Source organism: Galeopterus variegatus, unplaced genomic scaffold (assembly GCF_000696425.1).
Source record: "Galeopterus variegatus unplaced genomic scaffold, G_variegatus-3.0.2 Scaffold1239, whole genome shotgun sequence".
Taxonomy (NCBI): Eukaryota; Metazoa; Chordata; class Mammalia; order Dermoptera; family Cynocephalidae; genus Galeopterus; species Galeopterus variegatus.
Window position 1 is genome coordinate 16,352 of NW_007727350.1, and position 16,377 is coordinate 32,728.

At 42.1% G+C, this 16,377-nt stretch overlaps 1 protein-coding gene across 1 annotated transcript in view; it reads right to left on the reverse strand.

Annotated features, from left to right (window-relative positions):
• The window catches only part of DDB1 (damage-specific DNA binding protein 1, 127kDa), a 29,206-nt gene extending 13,536 nt beyond the window's left edge, over positions 1-15,670 (reverse strand). The window contains exons 1-12 of the mRNA XM_008575779.1: positions 15,370-15,670; positions 14,005-14,153; positions 12,697-12,813; positions 12,140-12,361; positions 9,818-9,932; positions 8,797-8,894; positions 7,895-8,053; positions 7,214-7,297; positions 6,505-6,621; positions 5,843-5,945; positions 2,272-2,347; positions 2,066-2,174 (exon numbers count right to left, since the gene is read on the reverse strand). Of these exons, the coding sequence (XP_008574001.1) occupies positions 2,066-2,174; positions 2,272-2,347; positions 5,843-5,945; positions 6,505-6,621; positions 7,214-7,297; positions 7,895-8,053; positions 8,797-8,894; positions 9,818-9,932; positions 12,140-12,361; positions 12,697-12,813; positions 14,005-14,153; positions 15,370-15,430 (1,410 nt within the window). The 5' untranslated portion in view covers positions 15,431-15,670. The remainder of the gene's footprint in view (positions 1-2,065; positions 2,175-2,271; positions 2,348-5,842; positions 5,946-6,504; positions 6,622-7,213; positions 7,298-7,894; positions 8,054-8,796; positions 8,895-9,817; positions 9,933-12,139; positions 12,362-12,696; positions 12,814-14,004; positions 14,154-15,369) is intronic.
• Between the last annotated feature and the right edge of the window lie 707 nt (positions 15,671-16,377).

A 16,377-nucleotide genomic window follows, 5' to 3' on the forward strand; every position in this document is an offset into this window, starting at 1 on the left:
ATATAGAATCTGCCATATACAGATGCTCCTTGAGTTAGGGTTACATTCTCATAAACCCATTATGAACTGGCAATACCATAAGTCAAAAAATGCATTTAATACACCTAATCTACCAAACATCGTAGCTTAGCCTAGCCTACTTTAAGTATGCCCAGAACACTTAGCCTACAAAAGGCCTATTTCATTCTAACTGAGGCTTGCTTGTTGGGTAACACAAACTGCATCCTGTAGAAAGGTAACAATGGATTAAAACCTAATGCCCACCAGTCTAGGAGTTTTTCTCAATCCCCAAATCAGATCTCTAAAATATCCAAGCTCTTTACTGTGCATGAGCCATAAAGATTATTTAAAATTCCTCGGTAAAAGCTACAAAATTGTACTGAAATGTTTTTTAAACTTATTTTATCACTGAAATAAAACAAAAAGCAGGTCGATGACACTGTTATCTATTGATTCATCTTACCTATCATGATTGAGTTTATATTTAAGGATGAAAGCTCTTTAATAATAGATAGGTGAGCTGGTGCCAGTCTTCAGGCCAACAGTAAGATAACACTGACAAAGCAATGACTCAGTATCTGGGCACGTCCCACACTTGGTCCACAAACCGACAGAACTTTCCCTCCGGTTTTTACCAATCTACCACTGCCAGATGGCTAAAAGGAAGACCAGGTAAATAAAAAGATGGAGACAGTTTATTAATCCTCAGGCACTCGAGTGCCCTACCCACCACTGGCAAGACACTGACTCTGGCCACAGAGTGGAGAACAGCTCAGAAGGTAAGGAGGGTGAGCAAAAATGGAAGGACATTAGTGTCACTCCAAATCTTAAAAAGATTGCTGGGGAGTGAGAGGGTTCTCAGAAATCAGGCTCTCAGGGCCAGCCCGTGGCTCACTCGGGAGAGTGTGGTGCTGATAACACCAAGGCCATGGGTTCGGATCATTATAAAAAACAAACAAACAAAATACAAACAAAAAACCTCCACTGAATTGTACAGTTTATAGGGGTGAATTTGATGGTATATAGATTATATTTCAACTGATATTTTAAAAATTCGTCTGGGGCTGGCTGGTTAGCTCACTTGGTAGAGCGTGGTGCTAAGTACAACAAGGTCAAGTATTTGGATCCCCAAACTTTTTTTTTTTTTTTTTTTGGCCACTTCAAAAAAGAAAAAAATTACGCTCTGCAAATGCTGGTAAGTTTGCAATAAAAGCTATACACTCGGTGCTGATAACACCAAGGCCATGGGTTCGGTTTTTTTTAATTAAAAAAAAAAAAAAAGAAAGAAAGGAAGAAAGAAAGAAATCAGGCTCTCACAGATGACAAACACCAAAAGGCTATCTTTCCCTGTATCGCACATAGATTTAAAATAAGGATCAGAACAGAGGAACAGCTCTGTTTATAATTAATATGTAAAAAGGGCTGCCAACAGTCATATATGGATAGTAGCATTAGGACTTTTTTTTCTTTCTTTGTGCTTTTCAGTATATTCCAAATTTTTACAAATAAGCATAGATCGCTATTATGAGGGGATTAAAAATTGAGTATCTCAGAAGACATGATAAAATTAGTGCTAAAACAGGATCCACTATTATATATATATTATGGTCCCAGTCTACAAAAGAGAATGTGAATTAATACCATATACATATCCCCCCAAATGTATTTGCAGAGGAAAAATGAAGCTAAAAGGAATAATTCCAAAGTTAACAGCTGTGATCTCTGAGTAGTAGGTTATCAGGCAATTTTTTTTTTTCCTAGAATTTCTACATGACTTTTAGAACCACAAAAATTGACTGTTTTAGGGCCAGCCCTGTGGCTCACTCGGGAGAGTGCGGTGCTGATAACACCAAGGCCACGGGTTCGGATCCTATATACAGATGGCCGGTTCGCTCACTGTCTGAGTGTAGTGCAGACAACACCAAGCCAAGGGTGAAGATCCCCTTACTGGTCATCTTTAAAAAAAAAAAAAAAAAAGACTGTTGTAAAATCCAGTGGTTCTCTGTACCACACTCTAGGTCAAATTTAAGTACATGATAAAGTCTGTCCATTTCTCAGTTATTACCTGGATAAGCTGTTGATGAGCCACATTACCACAGAAGAAAGTCTGCTGATCGTCCACAAAACCCATCAGTTCCGTTTCTTCCACCTCCTCTCCGTTCAACATGAGAACTCTGCAGCAGAATGGAAAGCCTGGGTCAGTCTGGAACCAGCTTCCCCGCCTTGTGACCTTCCCACCAGCACCTGAGCTGGCACCAGACCCATCCTTACCTTGTCTGGCCCACAAAAGAAAGCACCAAAGTGTCATCAGTCTCACGGTTAGGGTCAGACCGCAGTGGCCATAAGCCTGCAACAAGGACCAAGGATTAAGATGCACGCCACAGACCAACACTCAGCTTCCAGGTCTAAGAAAAGGGCAGCCTGACAGCATGGGAGGATTTCAATTCCTGAGCTGAAATCCCCTCCTTGCTCCTTCCTGACTTTAAGACTCTGAAACAGGGGGCTAGCCAGTGAGCTCAGCTGGTTAGAGTGCAGCCTTATAACACCAAGGTCAAGGGTTCGGTTCCCCATACCAGCCAGCCGCAAAAAAAGACTCTGAGAAAGATATTTTAAGACCTGTTTTTAGCCTGATATTTTACATTTTTATTTTGGTTTTGGATTGGATAATACATATCCATGATTCAAAGTCAAAATTTATTTTTAAAAAAGTACACAGAGGGGCCGGCCTGTGGCTCACTCGGTAGAGTGCGGTGCAGATAGCGCCAAGGCCACGGGTTCGGATCCCATATGGGGATGGCTGGTTTGCTCACTGGATGAGCATGGTGCTGACACCACCAAGTCAAGGGTTAAGATCCCCTTACCGGTCATCTTTTAGAAAAAAAAAAAAAAAAAAGTACACAGAGAAGTCTTATTCCCACACCTCTCCCTCCAACCCACCTCCAAATAAGTAATCAATAACAGTTTCTTTTTATTCTTCTAATTTGTTTTTTTAAATTAAGGTAAACAGGGTAAACACTGTACTACAAGCAAATACAAATATAAAATAGTTTATCTTACACTGTTCTTTTTTTTTTTATTTTTTTTAAAAGATGACCGGTAAGGGGATCTTAACCCTTGACTTGGTGTTGTCAGCACCACGCTCAGCCAGTGAGCGAACCGGCCATCCCTATGTGGGATCCGAACCCAGGGCCTTGGTGTTATCAGCACCGCACTCTACCGAGTGAGCCACGGGCCGGCCCTATCTTACACTGTTCTGCACCTTGCTTTTTCACTTAATATAAGTTGGCATCCTTATCAGAACACAGTGTTTTCTCATTTTCTGTACCTGCACAGTATTTGTGTGGGTGTACCAGTTCATCAACAAGTCCCCACTAATGTACCCTTGTTCAGTATTTTGCTATAACATACGATACCACAATGAATAAGCTTGTATTAATGTCATTTTATACATAAGAAGTTCTATGGGATAGATTATCAAAACTGAGATTGCTAGATAAATCACTAAATACAGCTTCTAATAATTATACAAAATTCCCTTCTATGGAGGGTACATGAGCATGTTTATTTCCTCATAGCCTCACTAACAAGTGTTGTCAACTTTTGTACTTTGGTCAGCTGGTAAAGGACAGTATTGCTGTTTACTGTGATCTGCATTTCTCTTATAAGCAAGGCCCATTACCTGTCCACTCACATCCTTTGTCAATTTGGGGACAAGACATTTGGTGATCTTCTTTCTAGAAATTTTTTATAAATAAGGGAGATTGAGCCTTTGTCCATAAGATGAATTACAAATATTTTTATGTAGTTTGTCCTTTCTTCTCACTTGGCTAATAGTGTTTTGCTCTGTTTTTGCTATGCAGAAGTGTTTTATTTTTATGTAGTCAAATTTATCAGTCTTTCTTTTCGGCTTCTATACTTTGAATAATAGTTTAAAAGATCTGGCTGGCCAGTTAGCTCTGTTGGTTAGAGCACAGCCTTATAACACCAAGGTCACAGGTTCGGACCCCCTTACCAGCCAGCTGCAGTAAACAAATGAATGAATGAATGAATGAATGCATGAATAAAAGACCTTCCTCACTCCAAAATTAGAAGGGAATTCGCTAACTTTTTATTTTAGCTTTTGTATGGCTTCATCTTTTACATTAAATATTTGATCCATTTTGATTCAAGCAAGGTATACATTGGGTAGTATGGATCCAAACTTATATTTTCCCAAATGACTGTCAGTTATCCCAACACCATTTATTTAAAAATCCCATCTTTATCTCAATGAGTTGAGATGCCACCACTATCAAATACTAAATTCCACATGAAATTGTGTCTATTTCTAGGCTTTTTAATCTGCCCGTGAGACTTTGTAGTGCACCGACACTACACTTTTAAATACTAAGGCTTAATAGTATGTTTTAGTATCTAGTAGGACTAGTCCCACACCTCATTGCTTTTTTAAGTTTTCCTGACTACTCCTGCTTCTTCCTTTTTCCATTTGGACTTGTGTGGGTCAAAGAAAAAAATCTATAGATATTTCTATTGAGATACATTAAATATAAAAATAAGTCAAAGAGAAAACAGCTTTATAATGTTGATTTGTACACCTTAGTATATCTTCTTCATTTGATCAATCTATTTTTTTTAATCCTTTTGGAGTATTTTAAAGTTTTCCTTGTATAGGTTTTGCACATTTCTGGCTAAATGTATTCCTTGGTATCTTATCATTCTGCTGCTATTGTAACTTGTCTCTTTTCCTCTACTACACCTTCTAATTGACTGTTTACATGAAAGCGATCAATTTCAGTACATTAATTTTATATCCTGCTATCTTAATGAATTCTTATTGTCTGTAGTAGCTTTTTAGTGGATTCTCTTGGGTTCTGCAGTTATATGATCTCTTCCTTCCTGATTTCATATACCTCTATTTCACCTTACCCCATTTTAAAATTTTTTTTATATTCTGAATTAGTTTTTAAAGATGTGCTTCCTGTACACAACCTTGAGTTGATTTTGCTTTAAAATTCAATCTGATAATGTATACAAATTCACCTTTTCCTCATAATAGGTGAGTTTAGCCCATTTACATTTTTTTAATCCCCTATGTGATAGCAGCCCATTTACATTTTACTGATATGGCAGATATGTTTGATATCAATTCTTTCATACTGTTTTAGGTTATGTCTGCTATATTATACATTGTAAAAGTCTACCACTATGTAGCCTTTCTCTGATTTTTTTTTATTATAATTCTACTGGGATTTAAGATGATTTGTTATTTTTGTTCTAAAAGTTACATTTATACTTACACCTTTATATGGTATCCCTAGTCCCGTCCTTATGGATTCTATCAGTTCCCTTATATAAACAACACTAAATTTAACTTGTAATCTTTCTCTCCCCCACTCCTCTACTCGATTTTATTTATTTTTATTTATTTAAAAGATGACCAGTAAGGGGATCTTAACCCTTGACTTGGTGTTGTCAGCACCATGCTCTCCCAAGTGAGCCACGGGCTGGCCCTTCTACTCGATTTTAATAAATAGTATTCTCTGTCTTAAAAAAGTTTACTTGAGGGCTGGCCAGTTACCTCAGTTGGTTAGAGCATGGGTGTTGATAACACCAAGGTCAAGGGTTTGGATCCCCATACAGGCCAGCCACCAAAATAAAATAAAGTTTACTTTTGTACTTTTAAATATGTTTAAGCTTCTACCACTTGATCTGTCACGATGACTTTTTTTTACTCTTCATTCGATCTTCTTTCCTCTAGCTCCTACCAAAATGCCTTCACGACATGTAAAGAGGCCAATGTCACTCAAATAAGATCTGCATCCTATGTCCACTAAAAGGCTACCTTTGATGCCTGGTAAGTCAATGCTGGCATGTTCGTGGATTCCAATTCCATTCCGAATGATCCGCAAGGAACCTTCCTTAAAAGCCCCAGAGCAAGTGACCAGCTGCAAGTAGAGAAAAGGTTTCTAAATAACCCCCTCAGGAGACTGGGGCAATCATAATGATGCCCAGAAAGTAAACAAACTATACCTAAATCCAAGAGTCCTTATTGCAGAGCCAGGTTTGAGGATACAGACTCAACAGAGGTTGATCTCCAAAGTCTCTTAAATTTACTGAGCAAACAGGTATCCTAGTCCAAGAAACAAAAAGCTCCTACCACTCTCGGCAAGCTTGCTTAGATCCTTAGAACATAGCTTACTAGAAAGAGCACAGGAGCCAGTGTCAGACACACCTGCCATTTATTAGTTAGATGACTTTGAACAAGTTAATCTTTCTCAGCCCTAAGTCTCTTCGTTTCTGAGTGGTTATAGATAATGTATATAAAGTCCCTGGCAGGCCAAGATAGGAACTCAATAAATGGTAGCTATCCTTGTATCATTGGGATTAGTGAGTGAGGCTCTTAAACATATCTTCAGTGCACACTTCCCACTCTAGATAAGCAAAGCTAGGAGGACACAGTTTGAGTGGGCATACCAACTATCCATTTCCAGGATGACCCCTTACCTGCCCCTGGCCCTGCCTCTCCAGGTCCACCACACACATATCCACAATGGGTCCTAAATTGGTAAAGGTTTCCATGGCCACTACATAGGAGCCTTGTTCATTGCTGTCAACGTTGAGCTAAGAAGAAAGAACACTGTTAGTCCTAGAATGCCCTATCAGACCCACCCTACAGAAATGGTTATTATCTGAAAGAAACTCTCATTCCTCCTAGATCTGCCCTCTTGTGCTCCAATGGATGCTTCTAGAAGGGTATTGTTGACTTAAGGAATGTGGTTGTCCTATAGGTGATCCACTAAACAGCCAGGGATTTCTAACCTGGAGTCCTACAGATTAATTTCAGAGAAGCAATGAATTTTTGGAAATTAATGTAAAATGTTTGCATGAATTTTTCTGCAGAGAAGGTCCAAATTCTTGTATTCTAGAGGGGATCCATTACATTAGGCTATGACTTATTTGAGGGTAGGAGCTGGGTCTTGTTCATCATTGTATCCACAGCATCTAGCATCTTGCCTGGCACATTTGCTCAATGAACCATTAGGACAAAGAGTTAGTCAGAGGTAGGATGTCAAATTAACCAAGTAGAAAGCAGGATAGTAGAGATGTGAATAAACTGGAGAAATTCTGAGAGGCACCAAACATAAGGGAAGCTTGATGAAGAAATAGTGAGGACAGTGAAAAGAAACCAGAAAGAAGGAATTGTCTTTCTCACCTTCACAAGCTGGGAGTCACCTAGGCGAGACCCAACAAACACAACACCATTATCGAGGTACGTCAGGCATTCAGCAATAGAGGTCTGGAAGAAAGTCAGTGGATGAAAGAAATTGGAATAGACTCCATGTGAGATCCAGACACTGTCTTACCCACCTCTCAGATATCTGCTGAGAAAACTCTCAACTACAGGAAACAATTCTCCATTTCACATCCCCAGGTCACACTAAGCAAATAGTCCTAAATTTGTTTGTTATTCTTTATTTATCACATCCCTATATTCAGAAAAATCTATAATTTATCTTGCAGTTGCCTGTTCCAAACAATAATTTTAATCCCAACAGCTCCAGTATGCACAAAATTAGAAACCTCTAAAATTCACCATGTAAGTATTAAACATTTGGGGAACCTCTTCTAGAATTAAATATCAACATTAGATTAATCTTTAATTCCAGATTGTAGCCCATCTTATTTCCCTTTCTTTTTATGCTTGCAGTAGCACGCAGCAGCCTGTGAGATTCTCCAACATCACACTCATTCAAAAATCAACTTCCACAGCAGGACTGACAGTTTGTTGTTAGGTGTTAAGTAGTATAATTCCCACAGTCAAGGAGTGGGACCACACATCTGGGGTCACTAGACACCTAGGAGAATGTGGCAGAGGAACAGGGATAAGCCCTACCTCTCCAAGGAGTTCCACACGGAGATCCTTGAGGGTGACGGTACCATCCATCTGTTCCTCCTTCTCTAAAAGCAGCATGAAGAGCCGTCCTTCCATGTCTCCCAGCAGATACCTTGAACCATTAGGGTCCACCCGATTGTGACACACAATTGTGCTTTGCTGCCAAGGGAAGAAACAGTCATTAGAGATTTAGTGTATGCCATAACCGGAAAGCAAACCCTGACAGACCACTCTTTTTACTAAATCCAGCCATTTTACCAGCAAGGAATCCACTCAGCTAACATGTGTAACAGAAAATGAAGAGCTTCCTTATTTTGAAGATAATTTTCTGAGGCGTACAATCAATACATCTTAAATGTTTACTCATAATTTATTATTCTACACTATTTCTATAGAAATATATAGAATATATTATAAAGAATATAATATAAAGCAGCTATAAGCATTTACTGGACTATGAATGCTACCACAGATTTCATTCTTTATCCTCAAAAACAAAGTAAAATTAAACTTTCAGGGCTTAATTTTTATAACTTGAAACTTTTATGACTAATTTTTTTAAAGTCTATATAATTTATCATATTACTTTATATTGACTTGAGCCCTAAGAACATTACATTCAATAGAATTTGCCTAACTTTTCGCTTCTTAAATTTTGCACAAGTCCATGGAAAGGGTGGACCTATTTTGATCATTATTTCTCTTAGCAAGCAAGCTCTATGTAAGAAAACCAGGCCAATCTCTCTCTGTACTCCCGGTGATCAACACAATATCTTATGTACATAGTGAACAGTGTGACAGACATCTCTGAATCTCCTTTTGACAAATGGGGAGAAAGGGAGGAACAGGGTGAGAAGAAAGAAAAGATGGAAGGAAGAGAAAGGTAAAAGAATGCTGCTCACCTTGATGATAGGAGGTGCAATCGCCAGGTATTTGTCGCCATTGTGATATGTGATTGATTCCTGTCCAATGATGATGGCCCCTCCAAAGGGCTCTGGGACTGCAGGAGAAAGACAGCAGCATTAGAATTTTAAGCACTTTGGATCTGACAAAACAGGAGTAGCAAGGGCAGTGGTCTAGTTAACCCTGAGGCACACTTTAAGGTAATCATTATTTTAAAAAGGACATCAAAGCCCAGGGAACATAATAGCCTTTTTGAGATTCCTGTCTTAGAAATTTTAGACTAGCTGTTATCTAGTCCTGGTAATATTTTTATTGCCACTCTTCTGAGTGGGGAGTCTTCTCAATGCTCGTCCATGTGTGTTGTCCCCATTTTCTCTCCTAAACTTCTGATCCTTTCTAACTAAAAACTTTTACCTTTTTTTCCCTTGTGTCCACTCTCATTCTTTAATTTACCCCATTATCAGGGCCACTATTTAGAGGAGCCAATTTTCTCTTAAGAATTTTAAAACTTCTCTACTGGGTGAGACAGACAACATGATATTGGGGAAAGAGTATAGGATAAGGAACGAAGAGGCCTGGATTGTAGCCCAGCCTTTGTCAGTTTTGTACAGGCAGGCACGGGCAAGTCGCTCTGGCCCTGTTTCTGAATCTATGAAATGAAGAAGTCAGATTATGTAAGCTCTCTAGGTCCCTTTCAGTTTTTTTAATGTTATGCCTAGCAATAAAGTAATGCCACTCTGTAAATCAGTCTCAGTGTTTTATAGTCAATCCCTCCACCCCAAGTGAAAGGAAAGCTGTACTTTTAGGGCGAAGAGTAAAAAACTGAAAATTTCAAAGATGGAAATGGAAAAGCCAAAGAAAGCCCACTTAGAGAGAGGAGACACAGGGAGTGGTAAACAATGCACAGGCTGATAGTACTGAGCCCTGAAACAAAAGGCAGAGGTAGCGAGGAAGGGAACAAGGGTAGGGAACTGGCCCAGGCCTGGGGCAAAGGCAAATTTCCTAAAACCCTCAACCAACCTGCAATCACCATTGAAGCTTCAGCTTCTACATTTTCCTGTTTCCAAGGGCCCTTATTGAACTCCTTCTCTCGGAGAGACACCTCGTAGGTTTTTACGTGCCGCCCCTGAGGGTCCTAAGGAGGGAAAGATGGAATGGTTATCCCTTAGGAAGGGTGAACCATGGGCTGGAGAGGGGTCCTGAAAGGGACAAGCCACCACCACTCAACATCTGACAATCCTGTCATGTCAGCCTTCCCAGCCTTCTCTATCAGTATACTGACAGTTACCAGCTGAGCCTGTGATTAATTTCTGGGTGGACTGCTGACATCTGAGAGCTACTTTTTCTAACAATTTAACCAACCAAGAAAGGTTTAAAGAACTAGAAAAATGAACTTGTCACATTGTACTAAGCACTATGAGACACTGTGTGTGTGTGTGTTTTCCTTGGCCACATGAAACTTAAAAAGTAGATAAAGATAAAAACACATTGAGAAGCTAAATCTAAGAGATTTAAAAAAAACTGATACAATTCTCAAAAGCATTCTGATAAGGTAATGGTAGGGAAAACAGAATTTACTGCTCGTCTAAAGTTAGTCAAGGGTACCTGTACCGGCCATTCAATAACAACAAAAAAAAAAGTTAGTCAAGGGCCAGTTAGCTCAGTTGGTTGGAGCATGGTGCTGATAACACCAAGGTCTGGGGTTTGATCCCTGTACCAGCCAGCCACTAAATAAATAAATAAATACATAAAATCGGTCAAAAACTTCAGTCTTGCCATTGTCAACATCGCCTTCCCACCTTCCTCTCCTTTTTAATGAATCATGACTCTCATCAGTCCTTGGGCTCCCAAAGTCACCTTTAAGAGGCTAAAAAACAGGAAAAAGGGAGAAGACTACATTCAGTCAGCGGAAGATGGCTTCAACAATGGCAAGACCAGAGTCTAAAAAGTTATGGAAGGAATTCAACAATGTGTTTCACGGTAGGGACCATATCTTCAACACTGTGACAGTTCCTAAAGCATGAGTTCCTTTCATATGGCAGGCACCTAAAGACTCGCCAAACTGAATTTTTGGCATAAAACAGGAGACAGTCATTTTTAGTTGATGAAAAGATTTTCCCATCAAGGGGAAAAAAGTTCAAGCGAGGGTGTGGATTTGTGACTCTGAGACACATACAAAAATGAAGATCTGTTCACTGGCAGCTCTGGGGCCAGGAACAGATAGAGCCAGCCTTGAATAATCAACATTAATGTTTCAATGACCTGATACTAAAAAAACTGAAGAAAGGAGAGAAATTCTAAGTCTTTGTTTCAACTCTGATACTTAATAAAACCAAATAAAATCTCCTAGTTTTGGGGCCAGCCCGTAGCTCACTCGGGAGAGTGTGGTGCTGATAACACCAAGGCCATGGGTTCGGATCCCATATAGGGATGGCTGGTTAGCTCACTGGGTGAGCGTGGTGCTGACAACACCAAGTCAAGGGTTAAGATCCCCTTACCAGTCATCTTTTAAAAAAATAAAAGTAAATAAATAAATAAATAAGATCTCCTAATTTCAAGCTTATTCAATAAAACCTTATTCCAACCAGCCTAAGAACTACAGCATTTATGGTGACACTAAGAGATATGCAAAAAGACATCCATATTTCCAGTACTTAAGATGGCTATCAAAGTATCTACGTGCCCTTACACTCTACATGGAACTGGACTATCATTTCCTTCTGTCATTCATTAAACCACATGCTATGTGACCCACTGTTAGAAGGCTGAGATTTTACCAAGTTACTGGCATGTTAGTCTGGTGCTCCACCACCCCACCCCCGCTTAATAGATCTGAACCAAAGAACAGCTGCCCAGGATCAGCTCTGCTAAAGTTTGAGGCACAGACTAAAATAGAAGTCAAGAGCCAGCAATTCACCAGAAAGTGAGTGCTAGACAAAACACAAACCTCTTCTTAGAAGGCACAAATCACCAAGACATTTTCTCTTTGCTTATAAATGCAAATTCTACATCATTTCTCTACAGCTAAGTTTTAATAATCCCCTAGCAGCCACTAAGAGACTCAGACAGAGTATAAACTGGGTCACCCTATAAAATCTCCAAGGCCCACAACACGAGTGTAATCTCAGGATTAAAACCCGCTAAAAGCCGTGGAGAGCTTGCCGCCTTCACAATAAATTCTACTGCACTCAAGAAGTAACCAAAATCTGATCCAAACATTTCAGGACAAATACAACAAACACTTCTCCCTACCCCACCAAATTCAGACATTCAGACCAGCAAAAACTAACTCCCACGACACCAAACCACACAGTTTCTCCCTCTCTCTTCCTGATCCAGTACCTGGTAGACAAAGCAAATGGTAGGTGCTTGGCAACCATATAGGAACTTGACATCAATGACATGCAACTCCTCCAGGCGGATGTTAAAGGCCTTGAGCTCTTTATTGTCCCGATCCAGTGGAATAACCTTGAAAAGGCCATCGTAGAGTCGTAGGCCAATCATCCGGCACTCAGGGTCAATGATGCCAATAATGCCAGTCTCTGAGGGGCGGCCAATACGGTCCTGAGAAACAAAACTGGGATTAAGGAAGAACCTCAACACCCACAGAGTAACAGAGGACACTGGGCACCACTTTCTCAGGATGATTTTAGGAAAGGTAGTAAAACTAGTGGCATGTACTTGACACGCCAGGGAGTTTTCGCAAAACACTGAAGTTCAATGAATTATCCTATCCCTTGGACTCTGAGTAAACTACAGAAGTCCTTTCTCCATAAAAGCTCAAACCCTTAGTACTTTCTCTGATCACATAGAGGGCTTCCCCCAGCACTTCAATTTTCTTCACTGAATCATGGATAGCCCTACCTGGAAAACTCATCAGCCTGAAGCAGCCACCTCACCTGGACATTGCCATGCGCTCGTGTAATGATGTCAATGCTCTCGCCACTCTGCTTATACTCCAGGATGCAAGCATTGTACTTAGCTGTCAAGATAAACAGCAGGTCCTTGCTCTCCCCCTGGAAACCAACATTATGCTATCAAAGGAGGTTTGTTTTTAAATAGGAATAACCTATCCAGCCTTTAAGCATTGTTCTTTAAGCATGCTAAGTTCTTTAAGAACTTTCAAATTCTTCTCTCCCTAAAGAGAAAACACATGGTGAGTTTGCAACCCACATTACGTACACACCCTGAGGGTATGTACAAAAGGCCAGAACTGAAGCTGGTAAACATCTAGTCTTTACTTTCATGATTATCTCTCTGCTCTATGTACAATGTCATCCTCTATTCTGATCTCAAGATAATCTCAATCATTCCATTCAAATTCTGAAAGACAGATGTAATGCCTCCTCCTCTCCAAGTATTTGCAGAAAGAGAAAAAAAATGTGGCAATAACAACAGAAGCTAAAATGGGTCTACAAAGTCTTACTTATTTAACTCAGAACTCAGAAAAATGAGTGTTTTGTTCAAAGAGTTATAATTAAAACTTTGAACCCATTGCTTCCTTGTTAGATTCAGTTAAGATATAATGAAGCAGGGCCAGCCCATGGCTCACTTGGGAGAGTGTGGTGCTGATAACACCAAGGCGACGGGTGCGGATCCCTATATAGGGATGGCTGGTTAGCTCACTTGGGAGAGTATGGCGCTGACAACACCAAGTCAAGGGTTAAAATCCTCTTACTGGTCATCTTTAAAAAAAAAAAGATATAATAAAGCAATGTGGTGGCTACCCAGATGAAAATATTTGAATTAAAATAATGATAAAAATAATGATGATGAGAATTGTTAACAGTGAACCCGAGGGAGTGGATACTATTATTCCCACTTTCTAGATGGGGAAATCAAGCCTCTGAGAGGTGCTTTAAGTGACAACTAAAGTGACACCTAAAGTCAGAATTAGTAAGGAATGAAGCCAGAGGTGCCCCACTCTACAGCCTACCCTCTGAATCACTATGCAGTATGGTGACCTGCATTTCAAACTGCTTTAATTTCTCCTTCCTGAAGAAGTCAACTTGATAAATTTTTCCCTAATTTATCTCTCCTTCTACTTCTAGGAAGCTTGTTCAAAAAGTATACGATGAGATCTGCCACTCAAAGAGAGAAGCAAGTTTCTCTTCTAAGCCTTATTCCACACATTCCAAGCAATCATATAAAACAACCTGTAACGAACAGTTCTCCTCTCACTGCTTGTCCCAACTCAGAACACTTACCTTGGGCCTGAAAAGTTCCATGACAGCAATCTTCCCATACATGCCCACCTCCTTGACTGGCCGAAGCCCCTCAGCGGTAACCACATAGATCTCTAATCTTGTGTTTTTGGCAATCAACAGGTTCAGGTCTTCAGCTGAAGTAAAATGTCCTGAAAGAACAGATCTAACTTTTGAAGCAAAAGGAAGGGCCTCCCAAGCTCTCCTAAATAATCCTGTCACTTTCTACTTAAATACCTCCAGAATTCTCACTTACTTTACATATTTCTCCGACTCCCTCCATTTACTCCCCTTCTTGCCAAATCTGGCACCTCAAAGAGTCTCACTTCACACATTCAATAAAGCTTCTTCCCTAATCTGACTAAGAAAACTAGACTGAACCTAAGAGCAACATGCCCTTCAATTGACAATGACTGTGAAAACCCTTCAGATGGCTCTGTACCTCGAATTTCCCTTTTCCTATTACAGTGGCAGACTCTAAGAGAGGATGTTGGTCAAAGCGTTCATCCCTTCTAATCCTCATCTAAGGTCTCAAAATACTTTTACCAAACAGACCAGGTCAGATGAAAAAAATTCCCAGAGCTTCACATTAAAACACTGTTTTGTCCACATTCCTCCCAGTAGTCTACCTATACCCCCATCCACACTCTCAGCCACCTATAACTCGACGAACAACAGAGTTTTGTTCTGGAATCACGATAAGGATTTACATAAGCATACAAGTTTGGGTTCTGCGTATTCAGCTGAGAGTGTGGGTGCAAGATGGTCATTCCCGGGTTCTGTACAACGGTGTCCTTAACAATCTTTGCACACCGTCAACAAGGCAAACCCAGCACTGGCCCGGGCCAACCAAACCCTCTTCTCCAGCAGTGGCCTCCTGTAAACAACAGCCCCAGGCAGAGGGGTGAGGCTGGGGAGGGCTCCTCTCCCTCTTTGAGTGAGAACATTCTCCACATCCCTCCACCTTCCGGGCCCGCTCAGACTTCCCCACATAAAAATTCTGACCCCAAAGTCGCCATCACCACCGCCCCTTCCCCCGACCACATGAGGCCAATCTCGGGGTCCAAACACTACCACACAATCAACTCACACTTCGCTCTCTGTCCCACTGGGCCAGGTTTGTCCTCGAGGCCAAGTGACCTCCCAGGACGACAGGGGACCCTCAAGAGCAGTTTTTAATCCCCGAAAGGCGCGTGTTGAGACAGCTCCTTGGAGGTCGTGGGGCTGAGGGAGGTTCCCTGGCCGCCAGCGCCTTCCATTCCCCGGGCCCGGTCCTGCTCGGCCGCCCCCTGGAGCCGCGGGCCTCCCTAGGCCTCGGTTCCCCTCAGCTCCCTCCCTCGCCAGGGTCTCCGGCCCTGGCAGCCTCACCGGTCACGCAGCCATTCACGGCGGTGGGCTTCTGTGCCGTTACCACATAGTTGTACGACATGTCTAGGCCTGGGGCGGCCCGTCGGGACCCGAGCGCAACGATAGAGAGCTGGACACGAGCGAAAAGACAGGCGGCCCCCACCCGCGCGCGGCGAACTACACTGCCGCGGCCTCCGCCCCAGAGACACGTTGCAGGCCAGAGCGGCCGCGGCGCGGGGCATCACGGGACGGCTTCACCTGGCCTCTTGGAGGACTCACCGAGCCCGGGGCAGCCAACCAAGGGAAGCCCCGCCCACTGGGGGCCCGCCCCTTCCCTTACCGCCAGAGCCCGGAGTACCCGGATGAGGGCTCGCCGCGGGGGGCTCTTAGTGGAACGGCGGTGGTTACCGAGGTGGCAGAGGCGGGCGTGAGCGGGAGGTGGAGGTGCGTCCTCGAAACTCGCCCGCCGACCCCCAACCCCAGTTCGCCCCACTTGTCCTTCCCCAGACGCTGTCTTCTCCCCCTTCGGTTGCTCCAGGAACCCTCGGGACTATTCCTGCGTTTGGAACCCGGAAGGGCTACACAGGCCTAGAGAGGGAAGTGACAACGACTTGTGCACATCCCAGACTAGAACCGTGCCTTCCTCCCCTCAGCTCCCAGTTCTTCCACAGCCAGCCGGTGCCCTCAGCTGACATTAGAACGACCACCCTGCCTCACCTATGGGACACCAGGATGCTCTCCTCTCCCCTTTACACTGTTTTATTCTTCTAACTTTGTGCGTTCAGTGCCCCCATTTCTGTACAGATTCTCACCCAAACACAAAAGTAGAATTTCGCTGTTGAGAACCTTAATGACCTAGTAGGGCAGTCAGCCCTGCAGCCTCCAGGCCACCCCATTGCAGACAGGTTCCCCAAGGATCAGGAGGAGAACAACGTGGCATGGAGCACTTGCAGAATACCCAGGAGAAGCCAACCGCATTTTACAGATGAGGAAGCTGAGGTTCAAAGGGAATTGGTTTACCTAAGATCC